This window comes from Saccopteryx leptura, chromosome 10, assembly GCF_036850995.1.
Source record: "Saccopteryx leptura isolate mSacLep1 chromosome 10, mSacLep1_pri_phased_curated, whole genome shotgun sequence".
NCBI lineage: Eukaryota > Metazoa > Chordata > Mammalia > Chiroptera > Emballonuridae > Saccopteryx > Saccopteryx leptura.
In genome coordinates, this window is record NC_089512.1 from 45,773,094 (window position 1) to 45,795,066 (window position 21,973).

At 45.5% G+C, this 21,973-nt stretch overlaps 1 protein-coding gene and 1 pseudogene across 1 annotated transcript in view; one reads left to right on the forward strand and one right to left on the reverse strand.

Annotated features, from left to right (window-relative positions):
- Positions 1–21,939, reverse strand: part of CHCHD4 (coiled-coil-helix-coiled-coil-helix domain containing 4) — a 27,530-nt gene extending 5,591 nt beyond the window's left edge. Inside the window, exons 1-2 of the mRNA XM_066351268.1 lie at positions 21,708–21,939; positions 5,427–5,525 (exon numbers count right to left, since the gene is read on the reverse strand). Of these exons, the coding sequence (XP_066207365.1) occupies positions 5,427–5,525; positions 21,708–21,729 (121 nt within the window). The 5' untranslated portion in view covers positions 21,730–21,939. The remainder of the gene's footprint in view (positions 1–5,426; positions 5,526–21,707) is intronic.
- LOC136382221 (ubiquitin-conjugating enzyme E2 D3-like) lies at positions 1,422–2,513 on the forward strand (annotated as a pseudogene).
- Positions 21,940–21,973: the final 34 nt, after the last annotated feature.

Here is a 21,973-nt window from a genome sequence, read left to right on the forward strand (position 1 = left end):
GAAATGTTTACCTGAAACCTATGTACTCTTATTGATCAATGTCACTGTGTTAAAGTTAATTTTCTTTCTTTCTTTCTTTTTTCAACAGAGACAGAGAGTGAGTCAGAGAGAGGGATAGACAGAAACAGACAGACAGGAACGGAGAGAGATGAGAAGCATCAATCATTAGTTTTTCATTGCCTGTTGCAACACCTTAGTTGTTCATTGATAGCTTTCTCATATGTGCCTTGACCGCGGGCCTTCAGCAGACCGAGTAACCGAGTAACCGGAGCCAGCGACCTTGGGTTCAAGCTGGTGACCTCGGGGTCTCGAACCCAGGTCCTCTGCATCCCAGGCCAACGCTCTATCCACTGCGCCACCGCCTGGTCAGGCAAAGTTAATTTTCTTAAAAAAGAAATAATAATAATAGTTTAGGTCTGCAGGAGCCCTTGTTTCATTATTTATCAGAGGAAGGTGAGCTAGAATGGCAGTTTCTTACAGAGAACACTATGAAGCCAATATGCACTTTAGGGATATGATGTAAAAACACATGGACTGTAGAGTCAGTATATTAAATTAAGCCCAGATGCAGTGTGTTTTAAAACTAGTAATTTTGCAATTGAGAGCTCAGAACCTGGGTCCCAGAGTTCTCTGTTTTATATGCTTCTTCACACAATTATTCACAAAAAGGGGTTGTAAAGACAAATGGGGTCCGACAGTATACTGTAAATCAGTAGTTTTCAACCTTTTACACTGGGGACTGGTGAAAATAGGAGAATTATTTTGGGGACCACTAAGGCAGAAATCACCCTGAGCATAAGCAAATTCGATTAAGATCACTGGGTCTGTAATCTTCATACACCATCAGGGTGATTAACTCTTTCACAGACCAGCACGGAATTTCTGGTGGACTGGTTTACAGACTCGCAGTTGAAAACACTGCTATAAATGACAGAAGCAGGTAGGAGAAAAAATAAGAGTACTGATAAAGACTGGCAGGAACAGGAGGGAACTGCGCTGTCTCCAGGCAGACACTTTCTTTCTTTCTTTTTTTTTTATTGATTTTCAAGAGACAGAGGGAGAAAGGAAGGAGGGGGAGAGAGAGAAGCATTTGTTGGTCCACTTAGTTCTGTGTTCACCAGTTGATTTCTTTTGTGCCCTGATCAGGGATCAAACTTTCAACCTTGGTGTTTTGGGATGACATTCTAATCAACTGAGCCTACTGACCAGGACCAAACACATTCAATTTTTATAAAAATACTATGAGTCAGCTCTGGCTGGATAGTTTGGTTGGTCAGAGCTTTGTCCAGGAGTGCAGAGGTTGCTGGTTCAATCCCCGGTCAGGGCACATACAGAACAGATCTGTCCTGTCTCTCCCTCTCCCTTCCTCTCTTGCTAAAAATCAGTAAGTAGAGAGCAGACATCTTGTGGCTGTGTGTGGCTGTGTGGTGCGCGTGAGCCCCATAGGGCAGGGGAGGCACCAGCTGCTGCGCGGGGAGGAGGCCAAGACTGCAGCTTGAGGGAGGCCCCGGCCCCTCAGCGCCTGTGTCTGGCAGAACTGGCATGAGATGAAGAGACAATCCTTCCCTGCTGCCGGGATAATCAAGAGTTTTGGCCGGACCTTTGAGCACACACCGAGATAGTGAGGAGCCGGATGCAAAGCACAGACTATGGCGCTGAAATGGATTAATAAGGAACTTAGTGATTTGGCCCGTGACCCTCCAGCACAATGTTCTATAGGTCCAGTTGGGGATGATATGTTTCATTGGCAAGCCACAATTATGGGACCTAATGACAGCCCATATCAAAGCGGTGTATTCTTATTTATTTATTTATTTATTTCAGAGACAGAGAGAGAGTCAGAGAGAGGAATAGACAGTGACATACAGACAGGAACGGAGAGATGAGAAGCATCAATCATAAGTTTTTCGTTGCGCTTTGCAACACCTTAGTTGTTCATTGATTCTTTCTCATTTGTGCCCTGACCGCGGGCCTTCAGCAGACTGAGTAACTAACCCCTTGCTCAAGCCAGCGACCTTGGGTCCAAGCTGGTGAGCTTCTGCTCAAACCAGATGAGCTTGCGCTCAAGCTGGCGACCTCAGGGTCTCGAACCTGGGTCCCACGCATCCGAGTCCGACGCTCTATCCACTGCGCTACCGCCTGGTCAGGCTAAAGCGGTGTATTCTTTTTGACAATTCATTTTCCCACAGACTACCCCTTCAAACCACCTAAGGTTGCATTTACAACAAGAATTTATTATCCAAATATTAACAGTAATGGCAGCATTTGTCTCACTATTCTAAGATCACAGTGGTCTCCTGCTTTAACTATTTCTAAAGTTCTTTTATCCATTTGTTCACTGCTATGTGATCCAAACCCAGATGACCCCCTAGTGCCAGAGATTGCACGGATCTATAAAACAGACACAGATAAATACAACAGAATATCTCAGGAATGGACTCAGAAGTATGCCATGTGATGCTACCTTAAAGTCAGAAAAACCTGCATTATAGCTGGAATAAACTTTAAATTACTGTTCCTTTTTTGCTCTTATCTGGCTGCTCCCCTATCAGACCTCATCTTTTTTTTTTTTTTTTTTTGTTTACCTCCCTCCATTCATTCACATGCTCATCTGAGAAGACTTAAGTTCTTCCAGCTCTGGACAATAACTGCTTTTAGAAACTGTAAAAGTAGATTAAAGAGAACAGTTGCCCAAGATTCAGAATTTTTAAAAAAATGGAGCATGTGTATTATGTGGCCAATGTCTTCACTCTAACTTGGTTATGAGACTAAAACCATTCCTCACTGCTCTAACATGCTGAAGAAATCATCTGAGGGGGAGGGAGATGGATGCTCAGTTGTCGCATCAAAGGAAGCGGCATTATTCTAGCAGCATCCATTCTGTTTAAGCCTTCCACTGTTAGAGATCTGAGGTTTCATGATATACTTTATGCTCATAACTGATGTGGCTGGAGAACTGGTATTGAATTTATAGCATCAGCAGAACAGAAAATGTGATGTATTTTATGCATGTCAATAAAGGAATGACCTGTTCTCGTTCTACAGAGAATGGAAATTGGAAGTCAAACACCTATTGTATTCCAAAATAGGGTCTCAAACATTTTTGTAATTTTCATTTAAATTGTTAGGAGGCCTGGAGCTATTAGTTAATCTATCTTCCAATACACTGTTTAATACAGCACTGAATAGATGATGTAAGTTGTCAATGGTTGAGTGATCAACTAATAGCTCTGCTAGTAATTGATTTATTTTTCTTCAATAAAGTTGCATAAACCAATGAGTTAGCTGCCTGGATTAATCAGTATGGGAAACAATCTTTTGTAAATGCAAAGCTGTTTTTGAATATACTGTTGGGATTTGCTTCATTGTTTGACATCAAATGATGATGTAATTTTCAAAACAGTGAATATTTTGCCATGTTCAATTAAAAGTGCACAATCTGTTACAGGTTGATACCTTGATTGACCTGATTTATGCAGAATTAATAAGCTGTCCAGATAGTGTAGCTTTAACATGCTGCTGGCCACCCTGGGTTCACAGATGGACTCTGGACCCAGCAGTGTTAAACATGTACATGGAGTTTAAGAACTTTAGTTTCCAGGTGCAGCCCCGTTCGAACTACATTTTTTCTTCACCTTGTACACTTGACAGCTAAAAACAAACCATAACACAGGGGTAATAATGGGGTTAAATTTACAAAATAAAGTACTGTTTTGGTGTTTAAAAAATTAATAAATAACTGTACTGTCATTCTCAGAAATCTCTGTATAATGTCTGCACTCCCTACTATTCCTGGAAGGGTGCTAGATAATGCCTACTGAGCTTTCCTCTAATCCCCAAGGAGCAATAAGGGTAGTAAATAAAGTGTCCTACCTAAGAAGAAACACTTTAGTTAGCATTTGAAAAATTCCAACCAGGGAGTCCATACTTTACAGGTGGCTCCTACAGGCTCTTCCAACCACCTGGATGTCAGGAAATGCTTTAGATTGGTGCAGTGGTACTGTTTACGATATATGGTCCATTTAAGAATACTGCACACACACACACAGCCACCTTACACAGGCTGGTTTAAGTCCTAGTGAGTCCTATAGTCCAACAGTCCAAAGTTTTTGGAGTGATGCCCTGGGCCCAAGTGACCATTAGTTGAGTTGTGTGGAACAGTGCTGACTAGGTTAGTTGAATCCTGCTGCTAGAAAACTGTCCCTCTATCTCAATTGAGTTTTTCTACTTCATAGAACAAGGTGTATAGCTCTTCGGTGCTTGCTTGCTAAGAGTCTACAGAAATGGCAGAATTCAGTCTGATAACTTGATTGAACAGGAGGATCCCTGTCAACTTAATCTATCTGGAATGGCTAAAATCCACTGACATCTCCTCAAAAAAAAATTTTTTTTTGTATTTTTCTTAAGTGAGAAGCAGGGAAGCAAAGAGACAGACTTCCACATGCACCTGACTGGGATCTACCGGGCAAGCCCACTAGGGGGTGATGCTCTGCCCATCAGGGGCTGTTGCTCCATTGCAACCGGAGCCATTTTAGCACCTGAGGCAAGGCCATGGTGCCATCCGCAGCGCCTGGGCCAACTTGCTCCAGTGGAGCCTTGTCTGTGGGAAAGGAAGAGAGAGATAGAGAAAAGGGAGAGATGGAAGGATGGAGAAGCAGATGGTCACCTCTCCTGTGTGCCCTGACCGGGAATCGAACCCAGGACAGCCACACGCTGGGCCAACACTCTACCACTGAGTCAACTGGCTAGGACTACCTCCCCAAAATTTAATCACTGGGAAGAACCCAATCAGCAGCTTAAGCCAATGTAAAAACTCAAGAAAAAAACAGGCAGAAGACTTCAGTGAGGGGAAACTCAGGTTCTAGCCTAATGGTCAGGAAAGGTATCAGAACAAAGGCCCCCAAACAGCCCCTTACACCTCTGAGGGAGACAGACTCACTGTCCTGAAAGATGCTCCATGGCTGAGATGCATATCTGAAAACTCAGCCTTGGCTAGGACAAAATGGGAACAAAGTTGTTTTTTTTTCTTAAGTGAGAAGTGGGGAGGCAGAGAGACAGATTACTGCATGCGCCCTAACTGGGATCTACCCGGCAAGCCGCCTGTGGGGCAATGCTCTGCCTATCTGGAGCCACTGCTCCATTGCTCATTAACTAAGCTATTTTAGTGCCTGAGGCATGGCCATGGAGCCATCCTCAGCACCTGGGGTCAACTTGCTGCAACTGAGCCATGGCTGCAGGAGAGGAAGAGAGAGATAGAGAGAGAGGAGGGAGAGGGTGAGGGGTGGAGGAGCAGATGGTTGCTTCTTCTATGTGCCCTGACTGGGAATCAAACCCAGTAAATCCACACACCAGGCTGACACTCTACCACTAAGTCAGGGAACAAAGTTTTGAACAATGAACTTTCCCCCCAGCCCCACATCACTCACCATGCTCCTCATATGGATCATTGGGATCGTCAGCCACCAGCTCTGCATTGCTTGGAGTTTCATGGTCTTCTTTGGTCACAAATATGATTCGATCCTTCCCTAGAGTTTGGAGAGCAGAAGGCTCCTTTACTCAGGAGCAGTGAATCAGCCCTAACCCAAAAGAGTCAAACAAACCAAGGTTGAAGACTGCCCCAAGTGAAACCCCAAAGTGAGGTGACCAACAAATTGTCCTCCGTGGTCTGAGTCACTGACTCCGCACAACTCACAGTTTAGCACCCACTTTTACTGAGTACTTATGGCTGGAACGAAAACTCCACCAAGGTCTTGGGCGAGGAGGATGATAGCACACCCTGTCTACCATATGTATCCCACCATACGTATCCTTCACATGAAAGATGAGATGCCCCAATCCTACCAAATGCAACTACTTTTAGCTCCCAAATTTGCTATTATCCCAGCGGTGCAAGAAGTCTTCCTTCTTCCCATCAAGAAAGAAGCCGTCTTGTTCTCTGTTCTGGGAATACGCCTATGCCTTTCCCTTCCCTCTACTCCTTTTCCTCGTCCCCTTCCAGGAATGTTTACCTTGTCCCTCTCTTTCTCCTAAACTCTAAGGGATCTCACAAGACTTGCCACCAGGGGAGCAGTGGGCAGTGGCAGCTCATGCCAGGCTAACCTAAACCTGTCTCCAAGGTCGCCTTTCTTCTTTCTTCTTGCAAACCAATAAATTCTCCCTTTAGTTTCTGCATATATCTCTCAATAAAAATACAAAAGAGAAGAGAAAGAAAGAGAAAAAAAGAGAGAGAGAGAGAGAAAGCAGTCTTCCCACAGTGCTTGACTGTCCATGTTATTTCCCATCAACCTGTGAGCACCTCATATACTGGTCACATCTCCCTTCCTCCCCAAGTCTTGCAAGGATCTTTGGTCAGTCAGAGTTCAGATAATACTTGTGGAATGACAATGGCTTCCTAAGCCAGGGATGCTCAGAATGCCTGCTGCTGAGCACACCCACCTCCCAGACTATGTAAGTTGCTTTCACTGTCCTGGGAACAGGGCATGGATGGGTGGAGCTTGAGGGACAGAAAAAAAAAAAAAGCCAACGAAAAAGAAGAGGGTTCAAGATCATAATGTAGGAAAACCTGAACTCCATCTTCGCCCATGGACACGCTGTGTCTACAGGTACATATGGAATAACTTAAAAAAAACCTAGGTTGTCTGAGTGACAACTGCATATTGGGCAAATGAGAAGAAAACTACATCAAAGTAAGAAGTAGAGAGGCCTAGAGGCTGGGACACAATCTCATCATAAACCTCATCCCCCCATCGTGGTGATCTACAAACGATAGAGAACTCAAAACCTGGTGCTTCTCCTTGAGGAGCGAAGGGATGAAACCCCACATAGAGCATCCTGGGTTTTAAGACACACACGAGAGATGAGGCCCCCCAACACCTAACTTCAAAAACCAGCAGGACCCGTGTCCCAAGACCCACAAGATTACAGTGATCTGAGAAACTGCTTTTTTTTTTTTTGACAGAGAGAGAGAGAGAGAGAGAGAGAGAGAGATATGAAGGGACAGACAGGAAGGCAGGAAGGGAGAGAGATGAGAAGCATCAATTCTTCATTGTGGCACCTTAGTTGTTCATTGATTGCTTTCTCATATGTGCCTGGGGGGGGTTACAGCAGAGTGAATGACCCCCTTGCTCAAGCCAGCGACTTTGGGCTCAAGCCAGCGACCATGGGGTCATGTCTATGATCCTACACTCAAGCCAGTGACCCCGCGCTCAAGCTGGTGAGCCCGTGCTCAAGCTGGCAACCTCGGAGTTTGAAACCTGTGTCCTCTGCATCCCAGTCCGACGCTCTATCCACTGTGGCACCGCCTGGTCAGGCTGAGGAACTGCTCTTAAAGGGCCTGTCCCAGGGTCCAGTTAAGAGGCAGCTGATCACACCCAAACTTAAAGTGAAGGAGGATCTCCTGTGTATATTACAGTGTTGGATTGACGCATCTAATTTGACACACTCTGACGGAACACTCTGGGGTTGAAGTCTGGGGGGCACCATGTTTGTATTTTCTTTTGCTGTATTCCAGAGCACCAACATCTCCCAGGGGGAGCTTTTACATGTGTCTGGTACCCCAATCTCTGCAGCTGCCACCTAGGGGGGCCTCTTGATCACCTAGCTCCCTGGTCGGCAAACTGTGGCTCTGAGCCACATGCGGCTCTTTGGCCCTTTGAGTGTGGCTCTTCCACAAAATACCATGTACAGGTGCTACCTCGATAAGGAATGTACCTACCCACAATACATAGTTTAAGTTAAAAAAATTTGGCTCTCAAAAGAAATTTCAATCGCTGTATTGTTAACATTTGGCTCTGTTGACTAATGAATTTGCCGACCACTGACCTAGCTCATTAACGACTATTATGAACAAGTATACTTCAACAAATTGGACAACCTCTAAGACATGGATAAATTACTAGAAACACACAACCTACTATGATGAAATAGAAAATCTGAACAAACTGATTACTACTGTTAGTAATTAAATCAGTTATCAAAAAATTTCCAAAAAACAAAAGTCTAGGACCAGAGGGCGTCACTGGTAAATTCTACCACATATTCAAAGAAGAACAATTTGAAGAGGAGGAACTCTTCCAAACTTATTTTATGAGGCAGCATTACCCGGATACCAAAACCAGACAAAGATGCCACAGAAAAGAAAATTACAGGCATCATTTTAAAAATAAAATTTGCTATTTTAACCATTATTTATTTATTTATTTATTTTTAAAGACTATTCATTTTAGAGAGGGGAGAAATAGAGAAAGAGAGAGAGAGAGAGAGAGAAAGGGGAGGAGCAGGAAGCATCAACTCCCATATGTGCCTTGACCGGGTAAGCACAGGGTTTTGAACTGGTGACCTCAGTGTTCCAAGTCTACGATTTATCCAGTGCACCACCACAGGCCAGGCTACAGGCATCATTTTTTATTTTATTTTAAATTGTTGTGTTTTTTTTGTTTTTTTTTTTTGTATTTTTCTGAAGCTGGAAACGGGGAGAGACAGTCAGACAGACTCCCGCATGCGCCCGATGGGGATCCACCCAGCACGCCCACCAGGGGGCAATGCTCTGGCCCTCTGGGGCGTCGCTCTGCTGCGACCAGAGCCACGCTAGTGCCTGGGGCAGAGGCCAAGAAGCCATCCCCAGCGCCCGGGCCATCTTTGCTCCAATGGAGCCTAGGCTGCGGGAGGGGAAGAGAGAGACAGAGAGGAAGGAGGGGGGGGTGGAGAAGCAAATGGGCGCTTCTCCTATGTGCCCTGGCCGGGAATCGAACCCGGGTCCCCCGCATGCCAGGCTGACGCTCTACCGCTGAGCCAACTGGCCAGGGCCAAATTTTTTTTATTTATTCATTTTAGAGAGAGAGAGACAGACAGACGGACAGACAGAAAGGAGGAGCAGGAAGCATCAACTCCCATATGTGCCTTGACCAGGCAAGCCCAGGGTTTCGAACTGGCAACCTCAGTGTTTCCAGGTTGACACTTTATCCACTGCGTCACCACAGGTCAGGCTACAGGCATCATTTTTGATGAACATAGATGTAAGAATCCTCAGCAAAATATTAGCAAACCAAATCCATCAATATAATAAAAAGATCATACATCATAATCAAATGAAACTTATTCTAGGTATGGAGTGATGGTCCAACAGCTGTAAATCAGTCAATGTGATATACCACATTAATAAACTGAAGAATAAAAATCATATGATCATCTCAATTGATGCAGAAAAAGTATCTGACAAAATCCAACACCCATTTTGATAAACACTCTCAACAAAGTGGGTATAGAGGGAACATATCTCAATATAATAAAGGCTATATCTGACAAGCCCCAGCAAACATCACATTCAATTCAGTGAAAAGCTGAAGAATTTCCCCAAGATCAGGAAATATAAAAAGATGCCTACTCTTGCCTGACCAGGCGGTGGCACAGTGGATAGAGCGTTGGACTGGGATGCAGAGGACCCAGGTTCGAGATCCCGAGGTTGCCAGCTTGAGCTCGGGCTCATCTGGTTTGAGCAAAAGCCCACCAGCTTGAACTCAAGGTCGCTGGCTCCAGCAAGGCGTTGCTCAGTCTGCTGAAGGCCCATGGTCAGGGCACATATGAGAAAGCAATCAATGAACAACTAAGGTGTCACAACGCGCAAATGAAAAACTAATGATTGATGCTTTTCATCTTTCTCCATTCCTGTCTGTCTGTTCCTGTCTATCCCTCTCTCTGACTCACTCTCTGTCTCTGAAAAAAATAAATAAATAAATAAAATTAAAAAAAAAAAAAAGAAGATGCCTACTCTTGCCACTTTTATTCAGCATAGTATTGGAAGTCCTAGCCAGAGCCATTAGGCAACAAAAAGAAATAAAAGGCATCCAAATTGGAAATAAAAAATAAACCATCACTATTTGCAGGTGACATATTATGTATAGAAAACCCTAAACACTCCATAAAAAAAAGCTGTTAGATCTAAAAATTCAGTAAAGTTGCAGAACACAAAATCAGTATACAGAGTCTGTTGAGTTTCTATAAACTAATAATGAACTATCACAAAGAGAAATTTTAAGACAATCCTATTTATAATAGCTTCAAAAAGAATATAATACTTAGGCCTGACCAGGCGGTGGCGCAATGGACAGAGTGTTGGACTGGGATGCAGAGGACCCAGGTTCGAGACCCCAAGGTCTCCAGCTTAAGTGCGGGCTCATCTGGTTTGAGCAAAGCTCACCAGCTTGGACCCAAGGTCACTGGCTTGAGCAGGGGGTTACTCTGTCTGCTGAAAAGAAAGCAATCAATGAACAACTAAGGTGTCACAACGAAAATCTGATGATTGATGCTTCTCATCTCTCTCCGTTCCTGTCTGTCTGTCCCTATCTATCCCTCTCTCTGACTCTCTCTCTGTCCCTGTAAAAAAAAAAAAAAAAAAAAAAGAAAGAAAAAAAAGAATACAATACTTAGGAATAAATTATCCAAGGAAGTGCAAGACCTGTATATGGAAAACTATAAGCCATTAATGACAAAAATAGATGATAGCAATAAATTGAAAGATATTCCATGCTCATAGATTAGAAGAATATTATTAAAATGTCCATATTACCCAAAGCAATCTACAGATTCAATGCAATCCCTATCAAAATTCCAATGGCATTTTTCACAGAAATAGAACAACATGCATGGAACCATGAAAGATCCCAAATAGCCAAAGAAATCTTGAGAAAGAAGAACAAAGCTGGAGGCACCATCCTCCAATTTGAAACTATTTTACAAAAGTAAATTGATTAAAACAGTATGGCACTGGCATAAAAACAGACACATAAATCAGTGGAACAAAGTGGAGTCCAGAAAGAAACCCAAGGACATATGGTTAATTAACTTACAACAAAGGAGTCAAGAATATACAATAGGGAAAGAACAGCCTCTTTAAAAAATGCTGTTGGGGAAACTGGACAGCCACATGCAAAGAATAAAGCTGGACCACGGTTTTATAATATACACAAAAGTAAGTCAAAATGAATGAAAGACTCAGACATCAAACCTGGAATTACAAAACTCTAAAAGAAAATAGGCAACAACTTCCTTGAATGGGTCTTGGCAAAGATTATTTTTAACCTGACATCAAAAGCAAAGGCAACAAAAAGAAAAAATAAACAAGTTGGACAACACCAAACTAAAAAGCTTCCACCTAGCAAGGAAACCATCAACAAAATGAAAAGGCAACCTACGGAATTGGAAAAATATTTGCAATTCATGTATCTGACAAGGGGCTAATATCCAAAATATAATAAAAACTCATACAACTTGATAGCATTAAAAAATCTGATAAGCCCTGGCCAGTTGGCTCAGTGGTAGAGCGTCGGCCTGGTGTGCAGGAGTCCCGGGTTCGATTCCCAGCCAGGGCACACAGGAGAAGCACCCATCTGCTTCTCCACCCCTCCCCCTCTCCTTCCTCTCTGTCTTTCTCTTCCCCTCCCAAAGCCAAGGCTCCATTGGAGCAAAGTTGGCCCGGGCGCTGAGGATGGCTCCACGGCCTCTGCCTCAGGGCTAGAATGGCTCTGGTTGCAATAGAGCAACGCCCTAGATGGGCAGAGCGTCGCCCCCTGGTGGGCATGCCGGGTGGATCCCGGTCAGGAGCATGCGGGAGTCTGTCTGACTTGCCTTCCCGTTTCCAACTTCAGAAAAATACACACACACACACAGACACACACACACAAAAAATCTGATAAAAAAATGGGCAGGGGCCCTGGCCGGTTGGCTCAGCGGTAGAGTGTCGGTCTGGCGTGTGGGGGACCCGGGTTCGATTCCCGGCCAGGGCACATAGGAGAAGCGCCCATTTGCTTCTCCACCCCCCCCCTTCCTCTCTGTCTCTCTCTTCCCCTCCTGCAGCCAAGGCTCCATTGGAGCAAAGATGGCCCGGGCGCTGCGGATGGCTCCTTGGCCTCTGCCCCAGGTGCTAGAGTGGCTCTGGTCGCGGCAGAGCGAAGCCCCGGAGGGGCAGAGCATCGCTCCTGGTGGGCGTGCCAGGTGGATCCTGGTCGGGCGCATGCGGGAGTCTGTCTGTCTCTCCCCGTTTCCAGCTTCAGAAAAATACAAGAAAAAAAAAAAAAAAAAAAAAAAAAAAAGGGGGCAGGTTATCTCACTATACATTTTCCCAAAGAAGATACACAGATGGCCAACAGGTATATGAAAAAATTAGCTCTACAGTGTGTCCGTAAAGTCATGGTGCACTTTTGACCGGTCACAGGAAAGCAACAAAAGACGATAGAAATGTGAAATCTGCACAAAATAAAAAGAAAACTCTCCCAGTTTCATACCTATTCAGTGCAGTTCGATGTGGGCTCACGCACAGATTTTTTAGGGCTCCTTAGGTAGCTATCCCATATAGCCTCTACAGACTCGTCACTGACTGATGGCCTACTAGAACGGGGTTTCTCCACCAAACTGCCGGTTTCCTTCAACTGCTTATCCCACCGAGTAATGTTATTCCTATGTGGTGGTGTTTCCTTATAAATGCGCCGATATTCACGTTGCACTTTGGTTACAGATTTGAATTTAGCGAGCCAACAGAACACACTGCACTTTCCTTTACTGTCCACATCTCGACTGGCATGGGTGTGGGCTGCTACGCTGTATACACGGTGTTACGTCATCATCTGCACATGCGCACATGCTGCCACATCATCCTATAGAAACTGGGAGGGTTTTCCTTTTATTTGATGCAGATTTCATATTTCTATCGTCTTTTGTTGCTTTCCTGTGACCGGTCAAAAGTGCACCATGACTTTACGGACACACTGTATATCATTAATCATCAAGGAAATGCAAATCAAAACCACAATGAATTATCACTTCACACCTGGTAGAATAGCTGTTATCAAAAAGATTAGGCTCAGTGGTAGAGCGTCAGCCCGGCATATGGAAGTCTAGGGTTTGATTCCCGGCCAGGGCACACAGGAGAAGCACCCATCTGCTTCTCCACCCCTACCCCTCTCCTTCCTCTCTGTCTCTCTCTTCCCCTCCCACAGCCAAGGCTCCATTGGAGCAAAGTTGGCCTGGGTGCTGAGGATGGCTCCATGGCCTCTGCCTCAGGCACTGGAATGGTTCCAGTTGCAAGGGAGCAACGGCACAGATGGGAAGAGCATTGCCCCCTGGTGGGCATGCCGGGTGGATCCCAGCTGGGTGCAGCGTGAGTCTGTCTCTCTGCCTCCCCACTTCTCACTTCAGAAAAGTACAAAAAAAAAAAAAAAAGATTAGAGGACTTGGTCAGTTGGCTCAGTAGATAAAGCCTTGACCCAGCATGCCAGAGGTCACAAATTTGACTTCTGGTCCGGGGGTGGGAGGGTCCATGCACATATGAGAAGCAATCAATGAGTGTATAAACTAAATGGAACTAAGTGAAACGAGTTGATGTTTCTCTCCCTCCCTCTTAAATCAATGGGAAAAAAAAGTAGAACTAATGAGTTTGGTGACTTATTGTCATATGGAGACATGACAATAAGTCATGTAAACTGTTGGTGGGACTATAAATGGGTTACTATGGAAAACAGTATGATGGTTTCTTAAACAATTAAAATAGAACTATCATATCATTTAGCAATTCCACTTATGGGTAATTTATTCATGGAAAACAAAAATAGCCAAAAAAGGCCTGGCCTGTGGTGGCACAGTGGACAGAGCGTTGACCTGGAACACTGCAGTCCCGGGTTCGAGGCCCTGGGCTTGCTGGGTCCAGGCACATACAAGAAACACGCAATGAACAACTGAAGTGCCAACTATGAATTGGTGCTTCTCGTTCTCACACTATCTCTCTAAAAATCAGTAAGTAGCCTGACCTGTGGTGGCGCAGTGGATAAAGTGTCAACCTGGAAATGCTGAGGTCGCCGGTTCGAAACCCTGGGCTTGCCTGGTCAAGGCATATATGGAAGTTGATGCTTCCAGCTCCTCCCCCCTTCTCTCTCCCTCTGTCTCTCTCTCCTCTCTCTCCCTCTCCTCTCTAAAAATGAACAAATAAAATAAAAATCAGTAAGTAAAATCTTAAAAAAAACCCCAAAATATATGCACCCCATGTTTAAAATAGCCAAGGTATAGAAACAACCTAAGTGTCTACTGCTGGATGAATAAAGAGAGAAATTACAGTGTATCTACAATGGAATATTATTCCCATGAAAATAAAATCTTGCCATTTGCAACAACATGGATGGACTATGAGGGAATATGCTAAGTGAAATAAGAGGGAGAAAGTCAAATACAAGATCTCTCTTATACATGGAATCTACAAAACAGAAAAAAAACAAGCTCAGCCTGACCAGGCGGTGGTGCACTGGATAGAGCGTTGGACAGGGATGCAGAGGACCCAGGTTTGAGACCTCGAGGTCGCCAGCTTGAGCGTGGGCTCATCTGATTTGAGCAAAGCTCATCAGCTTGGACCCAAGGTCGCTAGCTCGAGCAAAAAGATTACTTGGTCTGCTGAAGGCCCGCGGTCAAGGAACATATGAGAAAGCAATCAATGAACAACTAAGGTGTTGCAACGAGCAATGAAAAACTGATGATTGATGCTTCTCATCTCTCTCTGTTCCTGTCTGTCTGTCCCTATCTATCCCTCTTTCTGACTCTGTCTCTGTAAACAAACAAACAAACAAACAAAACAAGCTCAGCCTAACCAGGTGGTGGCGCAGTGGATAGACTGGAATGCTGAGGACACAGGTTCGAAACCCCGAGGTCTCAGGCTTGAGCAAGGGGCCACTCAGTCTGCTGTCAGTGGTAGAGCGTCAGCCCGGCATATGGAAGTCTACGGTTTGATTCCCGGCTAGGGCACACAGGAGAAGTGCCCATCTGCTTCTCCACCCCTCCCCCTCTCCTTCCTCTCTGTCCCCCCCCCTCCCCCCGCAAGGCACATATGAGAAAGCAATCAATGAACAACTAAGGTGTTGCAAGGAAGGATTGATGCTTCTCATCTCTCTCCCTTCCTGTCTATCTGTCTCTCTCTCTGTCTGTGTCACAAGAAATAAAACAACACAAACAAAAACAAAACAACCCGCAAACAAAAAAAAAAACAAGCTCATAGATATAGAGAACAGATCTGTGGTTGCTGAGATGGGGGGAGGGAATGAAAGAAATGATGAAGTTTTTTGTTGTTGTTTGTTTAAATAAATTGAATTTTAAAAAAGATAATTTGTTTCTAGCTCCCCAGGGATTTACCCACAAGGTTCAAGATACAAAAAGTCTGAGCAAGTATGAGAACTATCTGACCTGTGGTGGCGCAGTGGATAAAGCATTGACCTGGAATGCTGAGGTCGCTGGTTCGAAACCCTGGGCTGGCCCGGTCAAAGCACATATGAGAAGCATGCTTCCTGGTCCTCCCTTTGCCTTTCTCTCTCTATCCTCTCTCTCAAATCAATAAATTAAAAAAAAAAGAAAAGAAAAAAAAGAATGAGAACTATGACAAGGTGAGAAGTGCACAGTGGGTGCCAGCCAGCAGACCTATGCAGCCCACTCAACTGATGTAGAAGATACCTTGTGGAAAAATACCTCAGTCACCTGCCTCTGAAAGGCAGGGAGTCTGAGAGTGCTGAAGGTCAAGACTTCTTCTAGGCCTGCTGGGCTCCTAATCATAGTTGGGAGAAGAAAGAGATCAAGATGATGGGGGACACTATGGCAGTTCACCACAGTCCATGAGGCCTGGGGGCTATTTCCCAAAAAGTGGGCCTGGGAGAGAAGGGGCTATTTCACTGAAGTGCTGAGGTTATTAACTGCTGTGATAATCTGCAGCTTGTTTGTTAATTTTTAGAACAATCATCTAACCTGAACATATTAGTTTTATTTTTATTTTATTTATTTATTTTTAGAGAGGAGAGAGAGAGGAGAGAGAGACACACAGAGAGAGAAGGGGGGAGGAGCTGGAAGCATCAACTCCCATATGTGCATTGACTAGGAAAGCCCAGGGTTTCGAACCAGCGACCTCAGCATTTCCAGGTCGATGCTTTATCCACTGCGCCACCACAGGTCAGGCTAACCTGAACATATTAGGCTGAGCAGCAGGATTAGGACTGATGCCCTCCAAAGACCAGCACCAGAAAGACGTCTTAGTCAGACCTATGTACCTGGCTGTCAGAGGGTCCTGAGCTTCCAGAAAAGCAAACTGGTGGGAGCCAAATTCATTTTATATGAGGAGGTTCTACTCGTGGCAGGCACAGAAAAGAGAATCAGTACTGAATAAACAGGATAAAAGTATTCCATAGCTCACTTCATCTAGCCTTACAGTGACCCTGTAAAGTTTTCTTACCTTCATTTGACACAGCGTAACGAGCAAGGCCCAGATCAATGACTAAAAACCAACTAGCTGGAAATGGCAAGGCAGGCACCTCACCTACTGGACTCCCTCCTCGACTCTCTCTCCCCTACACCTTGTAGCTGTTGGCACTTGTGCTCACCTTCCTAAAACCTGTGGCCATCAGCTAACTACACAGCAGGTATCTGTATGATACTCCCTCTGTGGGTGGGGATCATGCTCTTCTCAGTGCACACGTGCTGCATGGCCATCAGTTTCCCCGGCAGTCCCTGAAGGGGCTGGTCCTACATGTCAGCTAGTGGCTGCCATCTTGTCATGACCTTCACAGGAGACCCATTTAACGTGATGAGCCAAAGGCTCTGGGAAGTGAGTTGCTCACTCAGGCTTGGAATTTGAACCCAGCCCTGAGACTCCATAGGCCACACTATAGAGATCCTTTCCACACACCTGCTCAGCCCCCACAACACACAAAATAAGAGTAATAATGACAGCTTGACACTGAGTACTTAGCATGACTCAAACACTACCCTGGGAGCTTTGGGCAGGAATAACTGTTCCACACAATAAATTCTGACCCAAAATCCTTGGCCAAGAAGTTTAGAATTAAGTCAATGAATGCTTGCTGAGGGCATAACCAGGAGGTTTCTTCTAAGCTACCTGGTGAAGGGAAAGATAAATTCTATACCCCTACCTACCCCCGCTGACCTAGGAGATCTGGAATAACAGGACTCTCGTCTAGAAGAGGATGGAGCTGCTTGGCATTGAAGACTCCTCCAGGCACCACCCAAACGTGCTCTTGGAGAGGGCCTTCGTCGGTGGCCTGGAGTGAGTTAGCTGTGGGAGCAGAGGCTAGGCCTGCAGAAATGCGGCTCTCTGACTGCTGCTGGCATATTTCTTTTACACCCCACCCCTGCCTTTATGTTTAAGATAGTTTAGTCACAGGTATGCTAAGAAAAAACAAAGAAAAAATTTTGGGCCTATGCTTGGGCTGCCATATTTAAGGAAGAGGCTTGGGGAAAGCATGGGGGTGACAGCAAAAAAGAGTGACACCTCCAGTAAAAAGGACAGTTGAGGGGACAGAGAAAAGGCACCTTGGTGCTTTTCACCTTTGGTGACAGTAATGACAGGCGACCCTCTGCATGCACAGCACTGGACCTCCACCTTACCTGAAGTGTCCATGCCTGGATCGGGTCTCTGCCTCCAGACCTCACATCTGTTTCAGAGAAGACTGCTTTTCCCATATGGCCTGGGAAAGCATCTGGACCAGGCAGCCAGGGCACGTTAAAGTACCTAATGACCTTGGTAATCATGGACAGTTTTCGGAACACTGGAAAGCAACCTGCAAAAATGCTGAATGCTACGCAGAATAAGCTGACAGCAAATTTTTTAGCTCAGCTCTGACAATTTTGTTTACTAAGATCTCAGCTAGGTCCAGACCAATGATGAGGCCCAGAGGCCAGCCCTCACCCAACAAAAGTTAAATCAAGCTCTCTGGCACATCGTTTACATTGCTCACTGGCTTCAGAGGTAGTAAGCCAGGTGTGGGAATCACAGGCCTACCACAGTCCCACCAAGAATGTTCCAGGTCTCTCCCATAGGACCAAGTCCTCTCAAGCACCTCCTGGACATCCCTCTTAGAGGTTGTACTGGATGGACAAAGGTGATATTGTGATTTATAGTAAGAAATATATGTATTTCCAGGCCTTTGCTTCCTAGAATGTTTAAAAAAGTAAACACAAAGACAATGCTTATTTACTCCTAACAGACCCTACTATGAAAGAAAGACATAGTCCTAAAAATGCCAGCTAGTAGGGTAACAGGCACCTTCTTGGGGCCCCAGGGAATGAGGTGCCCTATCACCTCAGTCTACCTACCATGGTAAACATGGAAAGTGAAAGAGTTTCTGTTCTCCCCTGAAATCCCACTCAGATAGCATCAAATGCCAAGGATAAAATGGCCAAGAAGAGAGGCAATCAGAGGCTAGAGATGTCAGTAACGTTTTAGAAGTGGAACAGCTGACAGAAGAGTGCTTTCTGATGATGAAGAATGCTGGAAGCACAGGAGGGGAAGTCAACTAAAAGTAAATCAATTCCCATCCCAGGACCCTGGTAAGGGTGGGAATTCAAGGCCTCAGGGTTCTCTCTGAAAGCAGGACTTCAGAGTGGGGCAAAGAACAGGACTGAGCAGTTGGATACCAAGACACCCCCAATTATATAGTTTTACTCTCTGTACAGCTATCCTTGACTCTTGTCTTCTCTCACACCTCTATCATCAAATCAGGTTGGCCCTAGCTTCAAATATGTCTGGAAAGATCTGCATCCCTCACATGACCCCATCTTCCACTATTTGTTCCCATCATCCAGCACCTTCTGGTGTTTACTTGAATGTGCTGAGCACACACATCCCTCTGGGCCTTTGCATAGGCTGGTCAACAGTAGCACACTCCCTCTGATGTCTTCATACCACCTGCTCAGATGACACCTTCCCTGATCACTCTGCATACCCCTCATCCTACTTTATTTTTCTCCAAAGCACTTTTCCTCACCTAACATAATATATATTTATTTACCAACTGCCAGCTCCTTAGGGCAAAGCTTTGTCTCTTCCATTCATTGCAGTATTCCCAGAGCCTGGAACAGAGTGCCCAGAACATAGTGAGTAATCAATATTTATTGAAAAAGTAAATGGAGAGCCTGACCAGTGGTGGCACAGTCAGTGGATAGAGAATCAACCTGGGATGCTGAAGTCCCAGGTTCAAAACCCTGAGGTCACCGACTTAAGCATGGGCTCATCTGGCTTGAACGCAGGCTCACCAGCTTGAGCACAGGGTCACCAGTTTGAGCGAGGAATCACTGACATGATCCCATGGTCACTGGCTTGAGCAAGGGGTCACTGGCTCAGCTGGGGCCCTCTCCCCGAGTCAAGGCACATATGAGAAACAATCAATGAACAACTAAAGTGCCACAACTATGAGTTGATGCTTCTTATCTCTCTTCCTTCCTGTCTCTCTCTTGCTAAAAAAAGAAAGAAAAAAGTCAATGGAGAAACTGAACTCTGGATTAGGACATGCAGCAGAGGGGCAGGAAGACAGGATGGTTATTACCATTAAGCACATTAGAGGAAACTATTGGATGGGTGGTCTCACCTTTTCTCAGAAGGGGTAATGTGAACATGCATGGGATCAGTACACATCAGAATCTGAGCATATCCAACCCAGACGAGTCCACGGTGCCATGAGGGCAGATTTTGTCACTTGTCTCACTACTAATATGTGCGGTGGATGGTAATAAATGTTTGTTGACTGAACAACAGGAGAGGGCTGGCTCAGCATTAGAAAAGGAGAAAATTAAAGAAAAGGAACAGTGAGGTGCTGGCAGAGAAGAATGTGGGCAGCCGAAGGCCAGAAAGCAAGGCTGAGCCATGCTGTGGAATGCCTTGAATGTCAGGCTAAGAGCTTTAACCTGAGACTGGGTGGTGGGTGGACCCCTGAAGTAAATAAATCTGCACAGGCTAGTGATTCAATCAGAACAGACTGTACATATATGCAGTTTATTCGATAAAGACTTGAGCACCCATTTGTAGACCAGGCCGTGTGCTAGATCCTGGGAATGCAACCCATCTAATTCTCTTAGCTTAGTGGGGGAAGACAGACAGGAAATAAGATGACAAACATAAACAAGGTAATTTCAGAAAATTTAGGATATGCAAGACACTGAGGGTCAGGGAAAACCTCTCTGAGGTGACATTTGAGCTAAATCTTATAGGATGAGGAGCCAGCCATGGGAAGAGCTAAATGATGCAAAAGAAACAACCAAAAGGCCAGTGTTTCTGAGCAGTGACAGAGTGGTTAGAGATCAGGCTGGAGCTAGATCAGGTGGGACTTGGATCATATAAGCCCTTACATGGCAAGGAGTCTGTGATCATTTTTCTAAGTTTCATGAAAAGTGTAAAAAAAAACTGGTGGGTACAAAAACGAAAAGTTGGGGATTTAGGGGACAGTGGGTGTGGATATAAACTAGGGAAGGCCTGAGTGTTTTCAATTCTTATCCCTAAACTAAGAAAGAGAGAGATCTTTGAACCAGGAAAAGATAAGGACCCATGATTTGGTGGAAGATGGAACCCGCTTCAACTTCCCAGAGGACCTGTGACTCCTACCTCAAGGGTAAGGAGTGGTTTTATTGATTTGCACAGCCTCATTATACCCCAAAGGCTCAAAATTACATGCTAAATTAGACTCAGAAAAAGAAAATTAAAAATGAGACCCACTGTCCAACAAAGTGATGAGGGCAGAGGACTTTCGTCTATGGCATAATTAAGTATTAATGAGCAAAAATAGTACTCATAGCAATAAAAGTGAGTATTATGGCTTTATGACCCAGGAAAAGAGGAGCTCTAGAAGCAAGGTGGGGTGAAGAAGAGGTTTAGCATTTTAGATTAAGCTGTTCCCCTAACTTGATGTATGACCTTGGGTAGGTCAACTTCTCTGGGCTTCAGATCCCCTGAATTAAACTGAGGGGGCTGAATTATTCACCAAAGAATTTCTCTTTGTAGTTTCTCAGGTGTCCACCATCCCTATCACCTGGGACAGAGAAAGTTCTTCATGAATATCTGATGAATGAATGAAGATCAACTTCTTTTAAGTTCTCATTTTTCAAGATTGACAGCTTGTAGAATGAGAGGCCTGGAGGCTTCTGAACTCTCCAAACCCAACTTGTGTGTGTGTGTGTGTGTTTGTGTGTGTGTGTGTGTGTGTGGTGTGGGGTCTTCCCAGAAGAGGGCTCCCTGGAACCCACTGGGCACCAGATTGGACAGTGCAGTTCTGGAACTGGACTGCTATGGCTCAAACCCCAGCTCCAGGAGTTATCCACTGTGTGGCTTTAGCCAAGTCATTCTGGGTCTTAGCAAAGCCTGACTTAACAAAGGTCATTGCGAAGCCAAGGATAAGCCCTATAAAGCTCCTTGAAGAGTGCTTATGAAGCTGGGCTCAGTAAGTGTTCTCGTGGGTGGTACTTCTATCACTCCAGCACACCACCTAACTAGTGTGGCAACTTTTCAGGACAGTTACAAGGCGCGTGCAAATTGTAACACGTGGTATGTGGTAAGAGCGATAGTAATAATTAGTGACAATAAATTCCCAATTGCGAGCCAGAGGAAACGTGCTCAGCACTTCCCTTACCGGCTCGGATCTAGTTTCTAAACTCCCACGAGCTGGTCCCTCTGAGATCCCAGTTCGAGCCTCGCCGTGACCTTGGAACAGCTTCGAACCGCCGGTCTCGGTTTTCTCATCAGCTACCCCGCCAATTAGCCGGCTCCAACGGTCCCGAGGAGGGTACCCCGGGCCGCCTCAGGGTGCCAGCACCGGCAGCGGGTTCACTGGGTGCCGGAGCCAGCGGGGGCAGCAAAGACCCCGGCGGGCCCTCGTAGGCCGGTCTCCAACGCAGCTCACCCTCCCTACCTTCCTGCCGGCAGTAGGCCATGGCTGCAGCCCAGCACTCAGACTTCACAGTAGTAGCGGCAGCAGCAGCGACAGCTTCACGCCGTGACCTCTCTTCTCTGGCAGGGCGGGAGGCTTCGAGGCCCGCGCGAACCCGCCCCCTCCAGGCCTGCCCGCCGCGCGCCTGCCTCCGCGCCTTCCCAGCCCCAGCTGCGGGACCCTTCAACAGGGAACTACGCTTCCCAGCAGGCCGCGCGCCGTCCGGCAACTCTTTAGGCAGTAGGAAC